At 46.8% G+C, this 16,040-nt stretch overlaps 9 protein-coding genes across 9 annotated transcripts; 4 read left to right on the forward strand and 5 right to left on the reverse strand.

The window, feature by feature from the left end:
- Window positions 1-299: 299 nt before the first annotated feature.
- On the forward strand, window positions 300-1,253 carry BGW36DRAFT_398120 (phytanoyl-CoA dioxygenase family protein; the record flags this gene model as incomplete). The annotated part of the gene is made up of 1 exon (XM_046218371.1): window positions 300-1,253. The coding sequence occupies one exon, from the start codon at window positions 300-302 to the stop codon at window positions 1,251-1,253; it is 954 nt and encodes a 317-aa protein (XP_046071564.1).
- Window positions 1,254-1,416: 163 nt separating this feature from the next.
- Window positions 1,417-2,586, reverse strand: BGW36DRAFT_428625 (uncharacterized protein; the record flags this gene model as incomplete). Its single annotated transcript, XM_046220581.1, has 3 exons — window positions 1,417-1,880; window positions 1,936-2,437; window positions 2,494-2,586. The coding sequence occupies 3 exons, from the start codon at window positions 2,584-2,586 to the stop codon at window positions 1,417-1,419; spliced, it is 1,059 nt and encodes a 352-aa protein (XP_046071565.1).
- Window positions 2,587-3,033: 447 nt separating this feature from the next.
- On the reverse strand, window positions 3,034-5,012 carry BGW36DRAFT_381350 (fungal-specific transcription factor domain-containing protein). The gene is made up of 5 exons (XM_046216422.1): window positions 4,898-5,012; window positions 4,758-4,847; window positions 3,977-4,709; window positions 3,602-3,917; window positions 3,034-3,534 (listed from the first exon to the last, which is right to left on the reverse strand). The coding sequence occupies exons 2-5, from the start codon at window positions 4,789-4,791 to the stop codon at window positions 3,154-3,156; spliced, it is 1,464 nt and encodes a 487-aa protein (XP_046071566.1). The 5' UTR covers window positions 4,792-4,847; window positions 4,898-5,012; the 3' UTR covers window positions 3,034-3,153.
- Window positions 5,013-5,313: 301 nt separating this feature from the next.
- BGW36DRAFT_298242 (putative monooxygenase) lies at window positions 5,314-7,034 on the forward strand (the record flags this gene model as incomplete). Its single annotated transcript, XM_046211419.1, has 5 exons — window positions 5,314-5,512; window positions 5,578-6,139; window positions 6,197-6,260; window positions 6,308-6,654; window positions 6,722-7,034. 5 exons carry the CDS (start codon window positions 5,314-5,316, stop codon window positions 7,032-7,034), a joined length of 1,485 nt encoding a protein of 494 aa, XP_046071567.1.
- Window positions 7,035-7,182: 148 nt separating this feature from the next.
- Window positions 7,183-8,423, reverse strand: BGW36DRAFT_321998 (uncharacterized protein). The gene is made up of 2 exons (XM_046212662.1): window positions 7,616-8,423; window positions 7,183-7,546 (listed from the first exon to the last, which is right to left on the reverse strand). Exons 1-2 carry the CDS (start codon window positions 8,036-8,038, stop codon window positions 7,238-7,240), a joined length of 732 nt encoding a protein of 243 aa, XP_046071568.1. The 5' UTR covers window positions 8,039-8,423; the 3' UTR covers window positions 7,183-7,237.
- Window positions 8,424-9,223: 800 nt separating this feature from the next.
- BGW36DRAFT_462445 (putative NlpC/P60-like cell-wall peptidase) lies at window positions 9,224-10,067 on the forward strand (the record flags this gene model as incomplete). The annotated part of the gene is made up of 2 exons (XM_046222172.1): window positions 9,224-10,004; window positions 10,058-10,067. Exons 1-2 carry the CDS (start codon window positions 9,310-9,312, stop codon window positions 10,065-10,067), a joined length of 705 nt encoding a protein of 234 aa, XP_046071569.1. The 5' UTR covers window positions 9,224-9,309.
- Window positions 10,068-10,850: 783 nt separating this feature from the next.
- BGW36DRAFT_381359 (uncharacterized protein) lies at window positions 10,851-12,191 on the forward strand. The gene has a single exon (XM_046216423.1). The coding sequence runs from the start codon at window positions 10,873-10,875 to the stop codon at window positions 11,863-11,865; it is 993 nt and encodes a 330-aa protein (XP_046071570.1). The 5' UTR covers window positions 10,851-10,872; the 3' UTR covers window positions 11,866-12,191.
- A 516-nt stretch (window positions 12,192-12,707) lies between these two features.
- Window positions 12,708-13,856, reverse strand: BGW36DRAFT_297617 (putative TAM domain methyltransferase; the record flags this gene model as incomplete). The annotated part of the gene is made up of 4 exons (XM_046211369.1): window positions 12,708-12,953; window positions 13,013-13,609; window positions 13,663-13,681; window positions 13,750-13,856. The coding sequence occupies 4 exons, from the start codon at window positions 13,854-13,856 to the stop codon at window positions 12,708-12,710; spliced, it is 969 nt and encodes a 322-aa protein (XP_046071571.1).
- Window positions 13,857-14,605: 749 nt separating this feature from the next.
- BGW36DRAFT_322006 (uncharacterized protein) lies at window positions 14,606-15,936 on the reverse strand. Its single transcript, XM_046212663.1, has 2 exons — window positions 15,734-15,936; window positions 14,606-15,671 (listed from the first exon to the last, which is right to left on the reverse strand). Exon 2 carries the CDS (start codon window positions 15,647-15,649, stop codon window positions 14,705-14,707), a length of 945 nt encoding a protein of 314 aa, XP_046071572.1. The 5' UTR covers window positions 15,650-15,671; window positions 15,734-15,936; the 3' UTR covers window positions 14,606-14,704.
- Window positions 15,937-16,040: the final 104 nt, after the last annotated feature.

The following is a 16,040-nucleotide window of genomic DNA, read 5'->3' on the forward strand; positions in this document are numbered from 1 at the left end:
ACCAGCAAGTGGTAACATGGGCATCTATGTAACAGTGACAGAAGCTGTTGGCGCTATCGATAACAGCTCCCCGCGTGGATAATTTGTGCCGAGCGGGGTATTAACGCTCTTCAAGCAACATGTGTTTATTATTACATTGATCGTGAAGCTATAAAAATTCAGCAGACCAATGTAACGTCGGCTGATTGCTCGGTCTGTATGGCCTTTCCGGCGCCGATACATTAATCTGCATCTCATCAAAATATCTCTTGGGTGCTTCTCGATCGCTACTCTTTTCTCTCTTCGCACGGCACGACACAATGCCTGACTACCTCGCCACCCTCCAACGCGACGGCTTCGTCGTGATCCCATCGCTCCTCTCACCCTCCGAAGTCTCCCTCCTCCGCGACGCAGCTACCAAAGCCACTATTCTGGCACGTTCCGGTAACTGGCCTTTTTTTCGCACTGTGCCCAAACAGTTCCCTCCCTGGCCGAATGTCGCGCCACCAGCGTCTGAGGGCGGGATATGGGGAGTGCAGCATCTCTTACACCCAGATATGCCAGGAAGAACGCAATTTGCAAATTTCTATTTCTCAGAAAAGATTTTGACGGTTGTGGAGGAGTTATTAGGAGTGGGGACTGCACAATCAACGAGCAGCAGGTCTACGCAGAAGGGGGGTGAAGAACAAGAAGAATTGTTGGTGATGGAGTTGTTTAATCTGCTCGTCGCTCCCGAAACCAGAGACTTCGAGCTCCGATGGCATCGTGATGATGTCCCCGAGACAGTTCCCAGTGACGAAGAACTGAAGCTATTGGAGGCAAAAAGCCCAAATGGACGACAATTCCACGCGCAATACAACCTCGCTCTCTGCCCCGATACATCGCTCATCGCAGTTCCCGGATCACACAGGCGTGTGCGTACAGAAACAGAACGAAATGCAGATCCATATGAATCGGACATGCCGGGACAGAAGATTGTGAAGCTGGAGCCTGGGGATGCAGTGTTTTATGATAGTAATATCTTGCACAGAGGGGTGTATAAACATAAGCCAGAAGGCAATGGGGAAGAAACAAGGTTGACGCTTCATGGAAGTGTTGGACTCCAGGGGACGGATGGAAAGGTCAGAGCAACCGCAGTGCTGCAACATGGTGTGGGAAAGTGGATTGATCGAGAGGATGCTGCGATGCATGCTGGCGAAAGGGCGGAGAAGATGAGGCGGAACCTGATTGCTATGGGCCGAGGAGAGGATGTGGGATATTCTCTACAGGGATAGATCTATCATACCCATCATCATATACCACAATATGGTCAATAAATATATACATGTAGGCAAAATGGTTGGCTGGCGTCGCACATGGTATATAACATAACTTCATCAAAAACGAGAAACGAGAATTCCACCCAGGTCGTGAAATAGAAAAAAAATTAATCCTTTCCTAATTTCCGGTCCACCCATTCGGTGAAGACTGGTTTGACGCTGATCGCGACGTGTTTGGTAAGCCCCGAGCAGCCGAGGCATCTGTCTCTGACGGCACAGACGAAGACCCAGTAGGCGATCTCGAGCTCCTCAACAAGCGATGTATAGATCGTATAGCTTCTTCTGGCGACTGGCTACTACGTACGATGCTAATGATGGACGGTACCCATGCTTCATCGCAGTCACGGATAATTCTGTAAATATTCTGCATTAAAGACTGTTTACCCCGCCAGAAATTGGTCTGAGGGTGTTGCTGGAGTTGATGAAAGGTGCTTTCTGCAACAAAAGACGGCGCAAATGCTGGGGCAGCTGCGTGTTGAATATTCGATGGCATGCCTTGCTGGCTATAGAGTAAAGGTGTGCCCATTTGTAGACTGTTGTTGTCACCATAGTAGCCAGGAACTCCCCAGTCAGAAGCATTCTCTAAACATTCTCATCAGCATGATCCCTTGTGATGCCATAAATGTCTTTTACGAACCCAGATACTCAGGGCCTCTGCCCATCGCCTGGCCAGGAAATGCTTCATGAAACCCCATCATGTTTGAAGGCGAATAGTGGGTATTTTCTACGCCATTGGATGGTTGTCCTGGGAAATTTGGCGCATACTCCAACCCCATAGTATTACTGTGCATTACCATACCAGGATAACCGGCATTAAATACAGGGCCTGCAGATGTATCGCCATCATACCTATCCGAGGCGGTTCTCTTCTGAGCTTTTCGTGGCCATGATAATGGCTCGCCTGTCACAGCGTTGTCATGGTCTCTATTAGCGGTATAAGATGGCGCAGCAGTGGGACTCTCGCTGCTTGTTTGCTGCACATCTGTATATCGCCTTTTTAAACGATTGAGCTCCTTTCGCAGGGCATCTATCTCATCGGCCTGGCTGATCTGCTGGCGGTCTTCATCATCGCGCAGATATTGGCATTCATCCTGCCAGCCGCGGGCAATACAAGACCGGCATGGTTTTTCACGATCGCACTAGACAGCCAGTCAGTATCCTACCGATAGGCAACGGCAGAATAACAATCACAGACCTTGACCTTTCGTTCGCGACATTTGATGCAGGACTGCTGCGGACGGTGTTTGGTTTTGCCGGACTCCCCGTCGGTTTGGGGTGGCTGGTCCATGACGTAGTTAGGACATGAAGTTATACGCGCTTCGTTCTCAAGCCATTGGCTGGCCGGATTGATGCAGTGCGACTCTCGACTTGTCTGTCCTTGACTCTGGACGTGCAGAATTAAGTGGATCCCATCCGGAGAAATTGCCGGCCCTCCATGTGATTGCTTGCTGCCGGCCGTGGTTGATCAAGCGGCTGAATGGGGTAGATCTAGTAAAATATATGTTGGAGAGATCGCCGATTGAGTAGCATTGGTACGGGAGACCATTGGGACACAATGGAAATATTTTTGCAGTTGATCTTGAAAATTAGTTTATTATAATTAAATACATAATATGTGATATCTCATATTACTGAACTTTAACAAACACTCTTATACTTGTACGAAGTGTCTGAGGACTGTAGCATATAGTGTTAAAGTATGGAGCTTTCCTGCCCTCATCTGCATGTACACCAATTTCAAATGTAATATCAAATGTAATTTCTTTATATAGTGCTTTCTTTTATTTAAGACACCTATCAGTCCTCGGCCAGACTCCAAGTGATTCGAGTTAAACGAATGATTCCTTGGTTTATCTTACTTCCGGAGAATAGCATCGGCCTGCGACCATAGTTGCTTACACTCTATCGACACATTACGAACATCTCTTAGTCTCTTTACCAGCCAGTCACGGTGGACAGGGTCATGGGTCTCGATGGCAGCCATAAAAGTACACCAGACGACGCGGCTCTGTTTTCGAAGATCGCTGTCTTGCTTGTGGCGATAGTAGAGAAGATTGGTGATTTTGAATACAGCCTCTTTGTGAAGGTCGTTTTGGGGGGCCGGGTCGTTGAGCATGCGGTGGTAGAAAAGTATGTTGGCCCAATAGAAGGATGCAAATCGCGTAATTACTTCCAGATTGGATGTCCATCGGCTTTTGGGGGACTCGTCGGCTATGTGTAGAAGGTCGCAATATCTCTGAGAAGAAGCATCAGGAATCGTGGATTTCGGGAGGTATGGTGGGTAAAGAAAGTGAGACTCTTACCTCCCGCAGATCCAAAAGATGGTCTAATATTGACGAAGACTTTGTATTTTCCGCATTGTGACGCTTTCCTCCTGACCTCAAGTCCGATATGGTAAAACGAGCCAACAATACTAGCCATCCCAGCTCAACTGGTCGATACAATTCAGCGTCAGCGAGCATATGATCGCCCGATAAGGGTTCCCCCCAAAGCCGATGCCCCCCGAGTCGCGATAACTGATACAGGCGCATAGGGCTTAGTGCTGGGTTGTCGGAGCTGAGGAGTAATTTTAACAGGGAGGAAGACACTCCAAAGCTTGTGGCTGTTATGTCAAGATATCTATATCAACGTCAGGTGAAAACTACTCATACTAGACGCCATGCTCAGAGTCGACAAACAGTGCCCAACCAGTTAACTGGCAAGATAAGACCAAATGGGGATCGGAAACTTCCATGAGAAGATTCCTAGATTGCGTATGTCGCTTTTCAAAGATGGAATGATCGCTGATCAGTGCCCAGAAACCTCGTAGGTGAGTTTGCACACGATCGATAGACCCTGTGAATTGGAGTTCATAGTGAATCATAAAGATTAAAGTAGCCAGCTTCGCATCAACAAGATCTCCTTGGGTTGGGCCGGAGAGTTCCTTCAGAAGCTCTTGAAGCGCTTGTGTATAATGAATTAGACCCTCATCGACTGGGCGCTCTACTGGATTATGATCATTTTTCAAGCCGCTTTGGTGCATCTCACTAGCAGACAGAGCAAGAATCATTCGCGTGACCAGCTTGCTGCGAGGGGCGATTACTTTGACGAGGTATTGGAGAGCGCCCCATTCGAAAAAATCATAAAAACAATAGACGGTAGACGATGGGAAGTACTCAAGGGAAAGACGGTCTTGTTGCGACAGGATAAGAGAATTGGCACATGCTATATGTCGGTCTGTCAGGGCGGGCTGTACTGAAAGCTTGCTGTTCGCAGGGAGATTGCGCCGATTGGCGCCGCGGAATAGAGACTGCGAGGTCACTTGAGGGGGCTCATTGGGCCATTCACAGGAGAATCGATGCCTGATACATTGGTTACACTTGAACCGCGTTTCATCACACTTGACCTTGCGTTTTCTACACGTAAGACAACCTACACCCGTTAGTCTCAATAGGGTATCCGCAGGCGTTATATACTGACCAGTCTTTGATCTTTTCGCTCGCTCTCTGACCATTGTATTATTTTATTACTTAAGGTGTTCTATGCTTTGAGAAATCTTGACTCGTAACGCTTTGAAATATTTAGCATATCAGCACCTCATTTGGGAAAAGTAGCCCCACGATGAGTCACAGGCAACGCTCCTGGCAAGCTAATTGAAAAATACCCTTCCAGCGGACCCGCTCTTTGCAGAGTTAGCTGCCATGGTGTTGTTGGAAAAAAAAAATCGGATTTTTGAAGGTTGTTTAGTGGTGAACTTCGGACCACTCTGCAAGTGGAAGGGATGTAGTTGTCTGCTAAGCGACAAACTCCTCCCGATTGGTCCACAGCAAGCGACACTCAGAACGCGATTAGTTGTGTCGCCAGAACACGCAGTCTATGAATAACAATGGCAAAAGATGTCGAAAGCCTTGACAGGAAAAAGGCTACCTAAAAGGACCATAATAATCTTGTAGAAATGTATAAATAAGTCCATCGACTCTTGCTTGTATAGTACATTAAAAAAAAGTCTCAGACACACGCAAACAACTATTCAAGCATGTCTCTTCATCAAGTAATCGATCTCGACAGAGATCTACCAGAATTATCGACCAAAGAAGTCAATTTCCATCCACCAACGGGACTTTCTTGCTTAATCGTCGGAGCTGGAGTTGGCGGCTTGACGACGGCCCTCGAATGTCGCCGCAAAGGACATAGGGTGCGTGTCGTTGAGAAGTCCCCAGCCCCCAGCACTGCAGGTAATTCTATCGTTCCCATTACCTTCATGTCGTTCAAGTCAGAATCTAACAACTAGCGATTTAAGGAGATTTCTTTTCTATTGGTCGAAACATCATCGCTCATTTCTACAACCACTGGCCTGATCTTGCCGCCGAATGTGAGCGAATCAACTATTCAGGATTGATTGCCTATCATAAAATCACAGGGGAACGTCTCTCTGGTCCGGAGCCCGTGCCAATTGGTGAACCAACCATGACACTGAATGACGGATCGGAAAGGATCATCCCATTTAACAGACATCATCGTCCCAGATTTGTGGCAGCACTTCTAGCTCAGGTCAAGGATCTGGGCATCGATGTTGCTTTTGGAACCAAGGTTACGGATTACTTTGAGGACTCTGATAGACAGAGAGCAGGAATCGTACTTGAGAGCGGGGAGAGGATCGAGGCAGATGTAGTTATTGCAGCCGATGGCATCGGCACAAAGAGTAACAAACTCGTCAATGGCGGTGATACTAGGGCTTATTCCAGCGGAATATCTATTTTCAGAACCTCTTTTCCCGTGGAATTGGCCATATCGGATCATGAAGTTCGAGATCGATGGCCACTACTGGACGGGGATTTGCCTTGTCTCGAGATCTGGGGAGGGTGCGTGCTCTAAGTCTTCTGTTGATATTTAATCTGAAAAATGGCTGACATTCCCAGTGATAACATGTCCTTCTTTGTACAAAGATACTCGGATATAATGTGCTGGTTGATGACTCATAAGGTATACCCTTTTCTTGAACGATATGACGTAGTACTAATATCTGGTAGGGCGATGGCAGGGGCATTGAGTCCTGGAACCAAACAGTGGATATGTCAGAAGTCCTTAAAATCACCTCAAAGATACGTGGGTTCCCTGAAGTCGCTGAACGCCTGATTAAGACAACACCAAAGGACGGTATCATCGACTGGGAGATCATGTGGCGTGATCCCAGGGAGAACTGGATTTCACCGGGCGGAAGAGTTGTTCAAGTAGGAGATAGTGCACACACGTTTCTGCCTTCGTCCGGGAGTGGTGCCACACAGGCGATGGAGGACGCTATCTCACTCGCTACTTGCCTTCAAATTGGTGGAAAGAGTAATGTTCCGATAGCAACAAAGATTCACAACAAACTTCGGTAGGGTCCCCATCTTCCCCTTTACCCTTGTGTACATCCCTCATTAATATAAAAATTTGAATTTCAGATTCGAGCGTGTTTCCTGCGTACAGCTAAGTGGCTTTATGAATCACCAAAAGCAGAGCAACCCAGTTGATGATGCAGATAGCGAGGATGGACCGTCTTTCAAAATCAGCCTCGGTAACTGGATGGTTATGTACGACTCAGAGAAGTATACATACGCACACTACGGCGAAGTGCTTAATCATCTCTTTTCTGGGGCGCCTTTTAGAGCTAAAAACATTCCACGGGGATACACATACAAGCCATGGACGATCAAGGAACTGCTGGATAAGGTTGAAAGGGGCGAGAAGCTATATTTTGAGGGAGATTGGTCTTGATCATCTTACCGACTAGGGCTAATGGCTAGTTATTATTTAGCCAGTCCTGTAACTGAACCATTGGAAGTTGGCTACATGTATATTCCCTGGGCAGTTTCGGATAAATCTTTAATGAAGAATATAAAAATTATTTAACAACAAAACTCTAGTCTCATTCATTATTGTGTTTAAACATTGGTAATCATCTTTGCAAACTAGCCCGCTCAATCACTGTCAGCAGAGCAGATCGCTTCAGCAGCAGACAGATGCTGTTCATATCGAGTAGGATAGGCAGATCCTTGAACCTTCTGGCAGAGTTCACCAACATTCATGCTTCGCCATCCACTAACCTCCTTCATTTTAGCAAAGAACTGTGCAGCCGACTTTGCAGGATCCATGTCTGCGGCGATATTGGGATAGTACATTGCGCGCTGCTGGAAGATGCCAATGCTATCGTGGTCGCTGCCAACCGCATCGTGCTTGTATTTCATCGATTCTGGAACGGCCTCGTTTGCGTAGACCAGAATGCTCGACTGCGCTCAGTTAGACATGATTGGGAAAAGACAATGCAAGGGGAATTTATGAGTAGGGTTAAGCCATACCTCAGTCAAAGCAGTTGCAATGCCGGCAAGACAGCCCTGACGACCTAGACTCTCCTTTTTGGCCTCTGCGATAATGGCTCGGGCATGGGACGATTGTGTAGAGTCAAGACCCGGAAGTTTTCCTCCACTGCCACCGGTGCTACCACACTCACCAGTGACGTAGCCACTAGTGCCTGTGCTAACGTAGTAATCAGTGACATAGCAGCCATCAGAAGTCTTATCCCAAAGGGAGTCTCCATTAACATCAGTTCCAGGGGCCTGGCAAGTGATCGAGACCTCTTCGCCCTTGTTGTAGGTCTTCACGATCGAATAACCCGTTCCCGGTCCAGAACGGCAGTGAAGACCATCGGTTTTGATGGGGTAGGCGTTGGAGATGGGAAGGATTGTCACGAGGGACAGTGCAATGAGCGAAGTAGCAAACATTTTCAAGGTAATCAGCTTATTAAAACTGTGGAAGTGAAGATGATAGATTGTTTTTGTTTGACGTTTAGAGTATTCAATTTTGTCTTGATGATCGTGTGTATTGAGAAATGAAAGAGAAGATTACCCCTTATATAGACTACTTTTTTTTTGATTTCGATATTGAAGGCTTGCTGGCGACAAATTCCAAAGATCGTATTGACAACCCCCAAACCTATCCTTGTATCTAAGCCACGGCATTTTCGCTCATGTGGATGTTATATCAGCTGTTGAGCGGCACAATGTTAGGAGCGAAAAATATCGATGTGAAGCATCCTCAATAGTAATTCAGCTCCCCATGGTAGATTGAAGCTCTCTCATTTGTGCTTGAAATTGTCCGTGATTTGGCCCACATTGAGGGGCGGGGGCTGAATCTCGTATTGGACGCTCAACTTTGGAGAAAATCGGAAATTATTCAGCACTTAGTCTACATTGAAGGTTATTTAAACTGCAGATCGTGGCTGAAGGCGATCCTAGCCACCAATTAGCGCTATTCTTGTATTTTAAGCTTTCGAGTGAAACTTGGTTGTTTGGGGTCGATTTACATTTCCAGGGACGTTGATGTTACTAAAATGCTTGTCGATGTTACAGAAACTTGCTAAAGTAGTATGTACTAACCAAGTACAGGTGACGAGCACCTCGGTGCATTATTTTATTCAGCTTATAACAGCACAAATAAACGAGTCTAAGCCACATCTGCAGTGTATCGATGCGGAGAAGAGTAAATATCACCTGGCTATTCAACGACGCATCCATCCCTACACTGCACTATGATGATCTTTACTCTTTACGCCTCCACTCTATGGCCGAGGAAGCCAATTAATAAGAATTAGAACTTGTTTGCTTTGAGGTTAATTTTTCGCTATTTCCACGTTGCAGCTGGCCTAATACGAACGTTAGTCCGCTTCATTATGCCATCCACCATGTCTTAGAGAGTGATCGGCCCCTGCAGTAGAGGAATAGGAGTTAGAATACGAGAATTTCAGCTGGTATTGCTCAAAAGCATCAAGTGATCATGGCTGTGCATCTTGATGATAGTAATTCATTGAGATAGTCCACGCGAAAGATTTCGTAGACCAGACAGACATAAAAGCGACCTGTTTCTCACGAGCCTACCTTCCATCATCATCATCATCAACACGATAAAAAGTCAAGTCCAATCGACATCTATCACCCAAATTGAGAAAATAACCTTATTGTCAATCCTAATTTTCCACTTAAAAGCCAAACACACCATGTTGTATGTTCCACTCTTCACTGTTTCTATCGCGGCCGCAATCTCTGCGGTCAGCGCTTACCCTATCGACGGAGACGGTGTTCATTGCCGTTCAGGCCCTGGAACTGGTTACTCGATTGTCAAGACATACGGCAAGGGCGAGGATATCTCTATTACCTGTCAAGCCCCTGGCACCGACGTTAACGGTGATAGTCTTTGGGACAAGACTTCTGACGGCTGCTATGTAACCGACTACTATGTGAAAACTGGCTCTAGCGGCTACGTGACCAGCCATTGTCCCAGCACCGGGGGTGGAGGCGGATCCGGCACAGGTATTGTCAATGCAGCAGAGAAGGAGAAAGGTCTCCCATACGTCTGGGGAGGTGGTGGATGCCATGGTCCTTCTGGAGGTGGTTTTGACTGCTCCGGCCTGACCCAGTACTCTATCTGCCAGGCCTTGAACAAAGAGATTCCACGCACAGCCCAGACTCAATATGACTCCTCACTGGGCAAGCGTCTTCCCCGATCAGAAGCGAAAGAGGGAGACCTACTATTTTGGGCCGAGGGCGGAGACTGTAAAAATAGCGTATCCCATGTCGGAATCTTCATTCGAGAGGGTCTGATGATTAATGCTGCTCACACTGGGACTCCTGTTAGAGAACAGTCTATTTGGACATCGTATGGAGGAGAGAGCATCTGCCCTGATGTGGTGAGGTGAGTATCACACAGTCTATGTTGATTTAAATGAAAGCTAACTCTCTGCATAGATTCTGGTAAAAAAGGTGTTTCAATGTTACATTTCCATTCTTGTGTTACATATCCTTGTGTATTCGTCAATTGATGTCAATTTTTGGTTTTAAGCTTCCTTAGGATTATAAATCCATATCTGTATAAACTTTTGTCCTCTGTGGAGAATGCTTTGAATTATACTGCGGTGCCAATTCCATACATGCATCCATGTAGAATTGTTCGGGATCAATTACTCAACAATCTACATATGTGCGCTCGATCTGCAAGGAACGCCTTCTACCACACCTTTAATCAGCCACACACCCGATACACCGTCTGGGAACTTAATTATCTCTCCTCTGTATCGTTGGCCCTCTAAACATGTAGATTAACCAACTTTTTAGTTCCTCAGGTCAAATGGCAGTGCCTCGGCCGCCATATGTCAACTCAATTCAACTCACTTGTCAAACACGAAAACTATGTATAGTTTTCGACTCATCGGCGTGTCCCGAGTCGGGTTATTTGGGTCCGAAATCGGCATTATGAGTGGGATTACCAAACACATCAAGAAACATAGACAGCATCCATTTCATTCATCGAGCACTCCACAGTGATTATGGACTATACAGGCTATCCAATCAAGCAGATTAATCCTGCAGATGTCGACGGGAAGAGGGATGTATTGCAACAGATTATCGAATTAACGGCCGATCCGTTCAAAGGCAATCTGCCCGTCGAAGTATTTGTTAAGAGCGGGGTGCAAGCCGCACTCAATTTATCAGAGCCATGGCAACAATTCTACGTGATTGATCCCGGCGCACAGGAATTAACTATTGTGTCGTCGTTTCGAATTATGCACAAAAGAGGCATCCGCAACAATATCAATTTATTGATTGGAAATGTTCATACTACTCCGGAATACCGGAATAAAGGCTTTATTCGGTATATGATTGGTGAGACTATTGAGAAATATGAGATTCCCGGGTATAAATTCGGAGCAGTTGCGTCCGACAACGAAGATGCAGACGCTTATATTGCCGAGCACATTCGCCCAGACACATACGAGTACTATTGGACTTTATATTCGGGGGTGTCGGAAATGTATGCCAAGTTTGGCTTCAAAAGTGTACCCGAGATGAATTGGTTGATCTATGAAGAGCCAGTGTTAGACAAATCACATCCACCACCATCTGGTCTAGAGCCATACCAGGGTGTCGGGACGCAAGTGACATTCTTAAAGACCGACTCCGACCTATCCAACCTCAATCAATACTTTTCCGATCCAGCGTACGCTTCGTATGTGAATTCTGATGTGTCGCCCATGGTGCGAAGTACGAGCTTACACCACCCAATGGTCCACAACTTCTACGCTCGAGACGCTGTAGCTAGTGCCTATTACGGGCGAAGCTATAATTACGTTGGACTAAAAATTGCTCATTCCGGGATTGGCAAGCAAACATTTGCAATATTCAGTGGAGCACTCGACTACTCTGGGATTCTGGTTCAAAAGCTTTTTACCGATTTGAGAGTGGATAATGAGAGCCAGCGACAACTCCTGGTCCAGGATCTGGCCTATGTGGTCAAGTTCTTGCGACATGTGCACGTCGCTGACTACTCACTTCTAGATCGTGATTTTATCAGCTCCATAAAGCTGATGCTTACTACCCAGGATATATGTACGAAAGACAGAGAAACCCATGACTATGTTATTAGCACGTTGGAGAAGTCAAATTGGCGATTGGATACTTCTAACAGTTTCTTTCTGCCAATGATGAAGGACTGGGCAAAGCCTGGTATTACTGAAGGAGTCAAGTGGATTAACAATGGCTTCTGGTGTTTTGGTTGAGCAAAGATATTGGTTTGTAAGAGTGATGGTAATAGAATGACGAGTCGTCGATCTGATCAACATCACTATAGGAATAGTTATAGAAGCCGATACTAGTAATTGCCCTTCCCCTGTAATACCTCACTATTTAGCTATCCGTTGAGGAGCAGAAGAAATGGGCTCGGTTGTTCTAAGTCTTCAAGGTTGATATGAGGCCATATATAAACCTCTCTCACTGAAATTCTGCAGCAGTTGAGTATGATACAGGTTTGGGGAGATACAGTTTCTCAAATACTGAGGCTGGTTCGTCCAAGTCTAGATCCAGGTCTTGAAAATTACTCCAGCACTTGGTAGACCTCTCTTCATCCAAGCTGTATACCTCATGAGATCCAAACATGGCAACAAGTTTTTGTGTTGAGACTAATGATAATATCGGGAAGTTGACTTTGACGGACGAAGGGAGAAAGTTGGCGTCTAGTTCTATGTGCTGGTCTGTTCCATTTGGTGATACTAAATCAGGATCTGTGTGTTATGATTAGTCGTGAGAGACTCGACGTCACCGCAGAATTGATGGTCAATGATCATAACGGTCGTTACAGTCACTCTGGGTTTGCAGTAAGCTGGCTGTATTGTTTGAAATACACAATGGTGTGTTTTGATTCAATGATTCAAGGTAAAAGAACCCTTCCTCATGAGTAGATGTACAAATCTCGCGACCTGGCTACCTACAATCCGTGTCGTTAAAGAACATTTTAACAACCGCAAACACCAAACCGACCATGTCATGTCTATCCTGTCATAATCATAGCCCCCAGCAATCCCAAAAAACGATTTTAAACACATTGATCAAGGAATCAACAAAATCAAGTCCCTTCAATTGATGGTTTCCGGCCGTAGATGAAATGATATTTGGCGTATAAGTGCTTGCTCGGATTCATGGCCACCTTCTTTACCTCATTCATGGAAGTCTGGAATTTGTCGTAGCTGACGCCTAATATCCGTGTAAACAGGGCGAGGGAATACGGCTCAATTCCCTCAAGACAGCAGGCCAGATGAATCTTGCCGATGCGTTTGAGTCGTTGGTCGCGTGGCCAGGGGCCAACTGGGCACTGTGCGGGTCAGCGAGCCTTTCTCTTATTTGAAACTTCATCCAGTCTAGGGATAGTACCTTGTAAGAATCATCAACAACATCCACGAACCCAGCCGCCTCGAGCCTCTCCCTCAGATTAGATGCAACCCCAATACGCTTCCCAAACCGGACACTCGCTTCCTCGAGCCTTTCACACCACTCTCGGAGCAGATTCGGGCCCTGATGCGTGCCATCGTCCGATGTCACCGTACACTCAAATTCCTGCAACTCGACCCAGCCGCCTGGTTTCAAATGGGTATGAATCCTGCGCAACAATTGATCCCAATCACCAATACTCCCTGCCATCGCACGACCGTGTATAAAATCAAACGACTCGAGCGGTGAATATACCCATTCGCTTTCCACGTCGTCGATGAAAAACTTGCAATTCGACGGCGAGTAGATCGGCTGGATGGGGCTGAGATCAGAGCCTAGGATTTCGACATGCGGAAACAGTTCAGCGACTTCGAGCGCCCAGTTGGCAGTGCCGGTGCCAAAGTCGAGGATCCGTTGGATGCCGGTGTCCTGGTGGATGGGCGAGCGGAAGAGTCGACCGTTGAGAAGCTCTTTCCAGAGACAGTGCATCAGATCGAGACGGTCTTGTTCGCGCTCGTCGTTGGGGAAGGGGTATTGTCCCTGGACAGCTCGTTAATGAATGGACATTATGGACGGCTGTGTGATAAACATACTTGGCGGTATGCATGGTACCTAGAAACATCATATTGTGATTAGCCGATGGAACACTAAGCAAGTATATGGTGTTGGTGGCATCCTACCTCCGCCCATTCTCCCACAGATAGTCATACACCGAGCTCACAATAGACTGGCTGGACTCGAGGATAGAGCCTTCATCGTAAATGCTCTCGCTGTCGCTGGTCTGCATATGTCAGCATGCAGCACAGCAGGGGTCGACAGCGTCAAGGAGAGTGGCGTGAAGCGATGACATACATCGACTTGGATAGCCGCATCCTGCGAGGGCTGCTGCTGCGACATTGGCGATGGCAGCCTGTCTCCTTCTCTCTCGCGCGCGTATTTGAAAGACGGAGAAAAGGGAAAAGGGCGCCATCCTTTGTCACGAAAGAGCCAAACAAAATAGTGGCCGGTCGTTGCACAAAGAATCACTTGATTGACTCCACAAATTTGCGGCGCTGTGCATATCCGTTCTACACATGGCTCTTAACACACGATTATTCCCTGCTACCATGTACTACCATGATGCCTATTCCAGACAGGTAATAACCCGGCAGCCAATCGCCAGAGCCATGCTGCTTCTTTTCTTTTTCTAGAGCATCTCCCCAAGAACTCGCTCCCAGCCAGTCTCAGCGCGCGCGGTGGGGAAATGACAGCCTTGACTGAGTCATGCATCGACCACTGCAGGTGTGACTTGTCATGATGCATGCTGCAGCTGCATGATTAGCCCGTAGGCCGATTGGCCCGTGAGCGATCGTGTATAGAGCTTTTATCGCCCTACAGTATGTCAGTCTTGCAACCGAATCTGTGAGTGCCAGTCAATGTAACTAACTATAAGCAATTTCCATTTCTTTAGTGATGTGTGTATTTGACTATTGTCTAACGTTGAAGTAGTTGGGCAACCTGCCGAGTTATTATATTGCTCCCTTCTTTAAAGGATGCCATGTATATACCTCAATTTCTATTGCCGATATATTCATCATCTTTTTCAATTTGAGTATTATGAGTTGTTCCTAGAAACTACAAGGTTTGCGACGGATTTCACTTCGATGGTCTCTGGACAAATGGGCTCTGCTCGACCAACCAAGTTCGATAATCCATCAACCCCGGAAATTCCTTTCTGCACTGAACTACATCTCCACCGTACCCGTTCTCTTCAAACCACCGAAACATGTCTCCCACAGTATCTTTCTTAAAGAACTTCACGGCAGAACCGATTGGACACGGCGCCATGGGCATGCTGGAACCCACTACCTCCTGAAAAATAACCTCTGCTTCTGACTGGGTCAGCTCATCCCCGACTAAAGTCATCGCCACATTGCGATATTTCCCAGGATGGGTAAATGCCTGAGCGGCAACATAGCCGATGTCTTTCGTGGAAACGAGTTGCAGAGCTTTATTTGGGCCCATCTGCTCCCACATCCGCGCAAACCCCTTTCCGTGGATATCGGCCGTCATATTCTCGAAAAAAGTGACGGGTCTGAGAATCGAGTAGGTCATGGCCTGCGGACTAGCAGCAGTCATTTTCTGCAGATGCTTCTCAATGCTGAACTTGGCAGCGAAGTTCTTGACGAAAGTGGGATCTAACTCCGATTTCTCGGGGCCGCCGCGATCGCCAGAGGCGTAGACAAAGTGCCGAACGCCACGGGCGACAGAGGCTGTGACCAAAGCTTTACCCTGCTTTTCTTCCTCTGCAGAGTTGACCTGGACCCCGAAAACACCCCACACTGCATTGCCATTGAGAGTGGCCTGGTCAAAGATTGCATCCGGATCAGCCAGGTCACCTGCGATAACGGATACGTTAGGTCTGCGTGCCAGGGCCTGCGCGCTGTGGGAGGCAGTGTCGCGCGTGACGGCAATGATGTTCAATGGCTTGTTATTGTCATGATTGTGGTTATTTTCGGCGAGGAGGGCATCAATTACAGCGGAGCCTTGCTTTCCAGTCGCGCCGGTGATAAGGATTGTCCAGGGAGTTGCGCTGGCCATTTTTTATATGTTGTTTAGTCGTCTGTGAAGGTTAATGAAATGTGTTCAATTCCTTTATTGTAGTTCTGGAGGGATTCTCATTACATTTGATATTTTAGTTGATTGTCGAAGCGATGATCAATAAATGATAAGATGTATTGTTTGTTGTGCTCAGCAAGTTCACGGAGAGCCATTGATCCTGTCCAATGCGCATACTTATATATATATACATCTATATATGGTAATTATTAGACTAGCCAGTGCTAGAGCAGTAAACTGGTCGGCCGTAACGGTTAGATTCATGCTCGGGAAGCGGGAGAACGAGAAGCGGGAGAACGACTGGCCGCCAATATCAAATCGGTTTTAATGCTAAAATGGCTTCGTTCGGCCGTAGCTCTAGTATAAGAACGGT

This window comes from Talaromyces proteolyticus, assembly GCF_021365285.1.
Source record: "Talaromyces proteolyticus strain PMI_201 chromosome Unknown BGW36scaffold_7, whole genome shotgun sequence".
Taxonomy (NCBI): domain Eukaryota; kingdom Fungi; phylum Ascomycota; class Eurotiomycetes; order Eurotiales; family Trichocomaceae; genus Talaromyces; species Talaromyces proteolyticus.

Coding starts and splice junctions, on each gene's coding strand:
- BGW36DRAFT_381350 (XM_046216422.1), bottom strand. CDS start 4,791: ATGGTCAGAGAGCGAGCGAAAAGATCAAAGACTG. Junction 4,710..4,757: donor AGCGAAAAGATCAAAGACTG/GTCAGTATATAA, acceptor TAACGGGTGTAG/GTTGTCTTACGTGTAGAAAA. Junction 3,918..3,976: donor CAGTTAACTGGTTGGGCACT/GTTTGTCGACTC, acceptor ACGTTGATATAG/ATATCTTGACATAACAGCCA.
- BGW36DRAFT_321998 (XM_046212662.1), bottom strand. CDS start 8,038: ATGTTTGCTACTTCGCTCATTGCACTGTCCCTCGTGACAATCCTTCCC. Junction 7,547..7,615: donor TTGCAACTGCTTTGACTGAG/GTATGGCTTAAC, acceptor AACTGAGCGCAG/TCGAGCATTCTGGTCTACGC.
- BGW36DRAFT_381359 (XM_046216423.1), top strand. CDS start 10,873: ATGCACAAAAGAGGCATCCGCAACAATATCAATTTATTGATTGGAAAT.
- BGW36DRAFT_322006 (XM_046212663.1), bottom strand. CDS start 15,649: ATGGCCAGCGCAACTCCCTGGACAATCCTTATCACCGGCGCGACTGGA.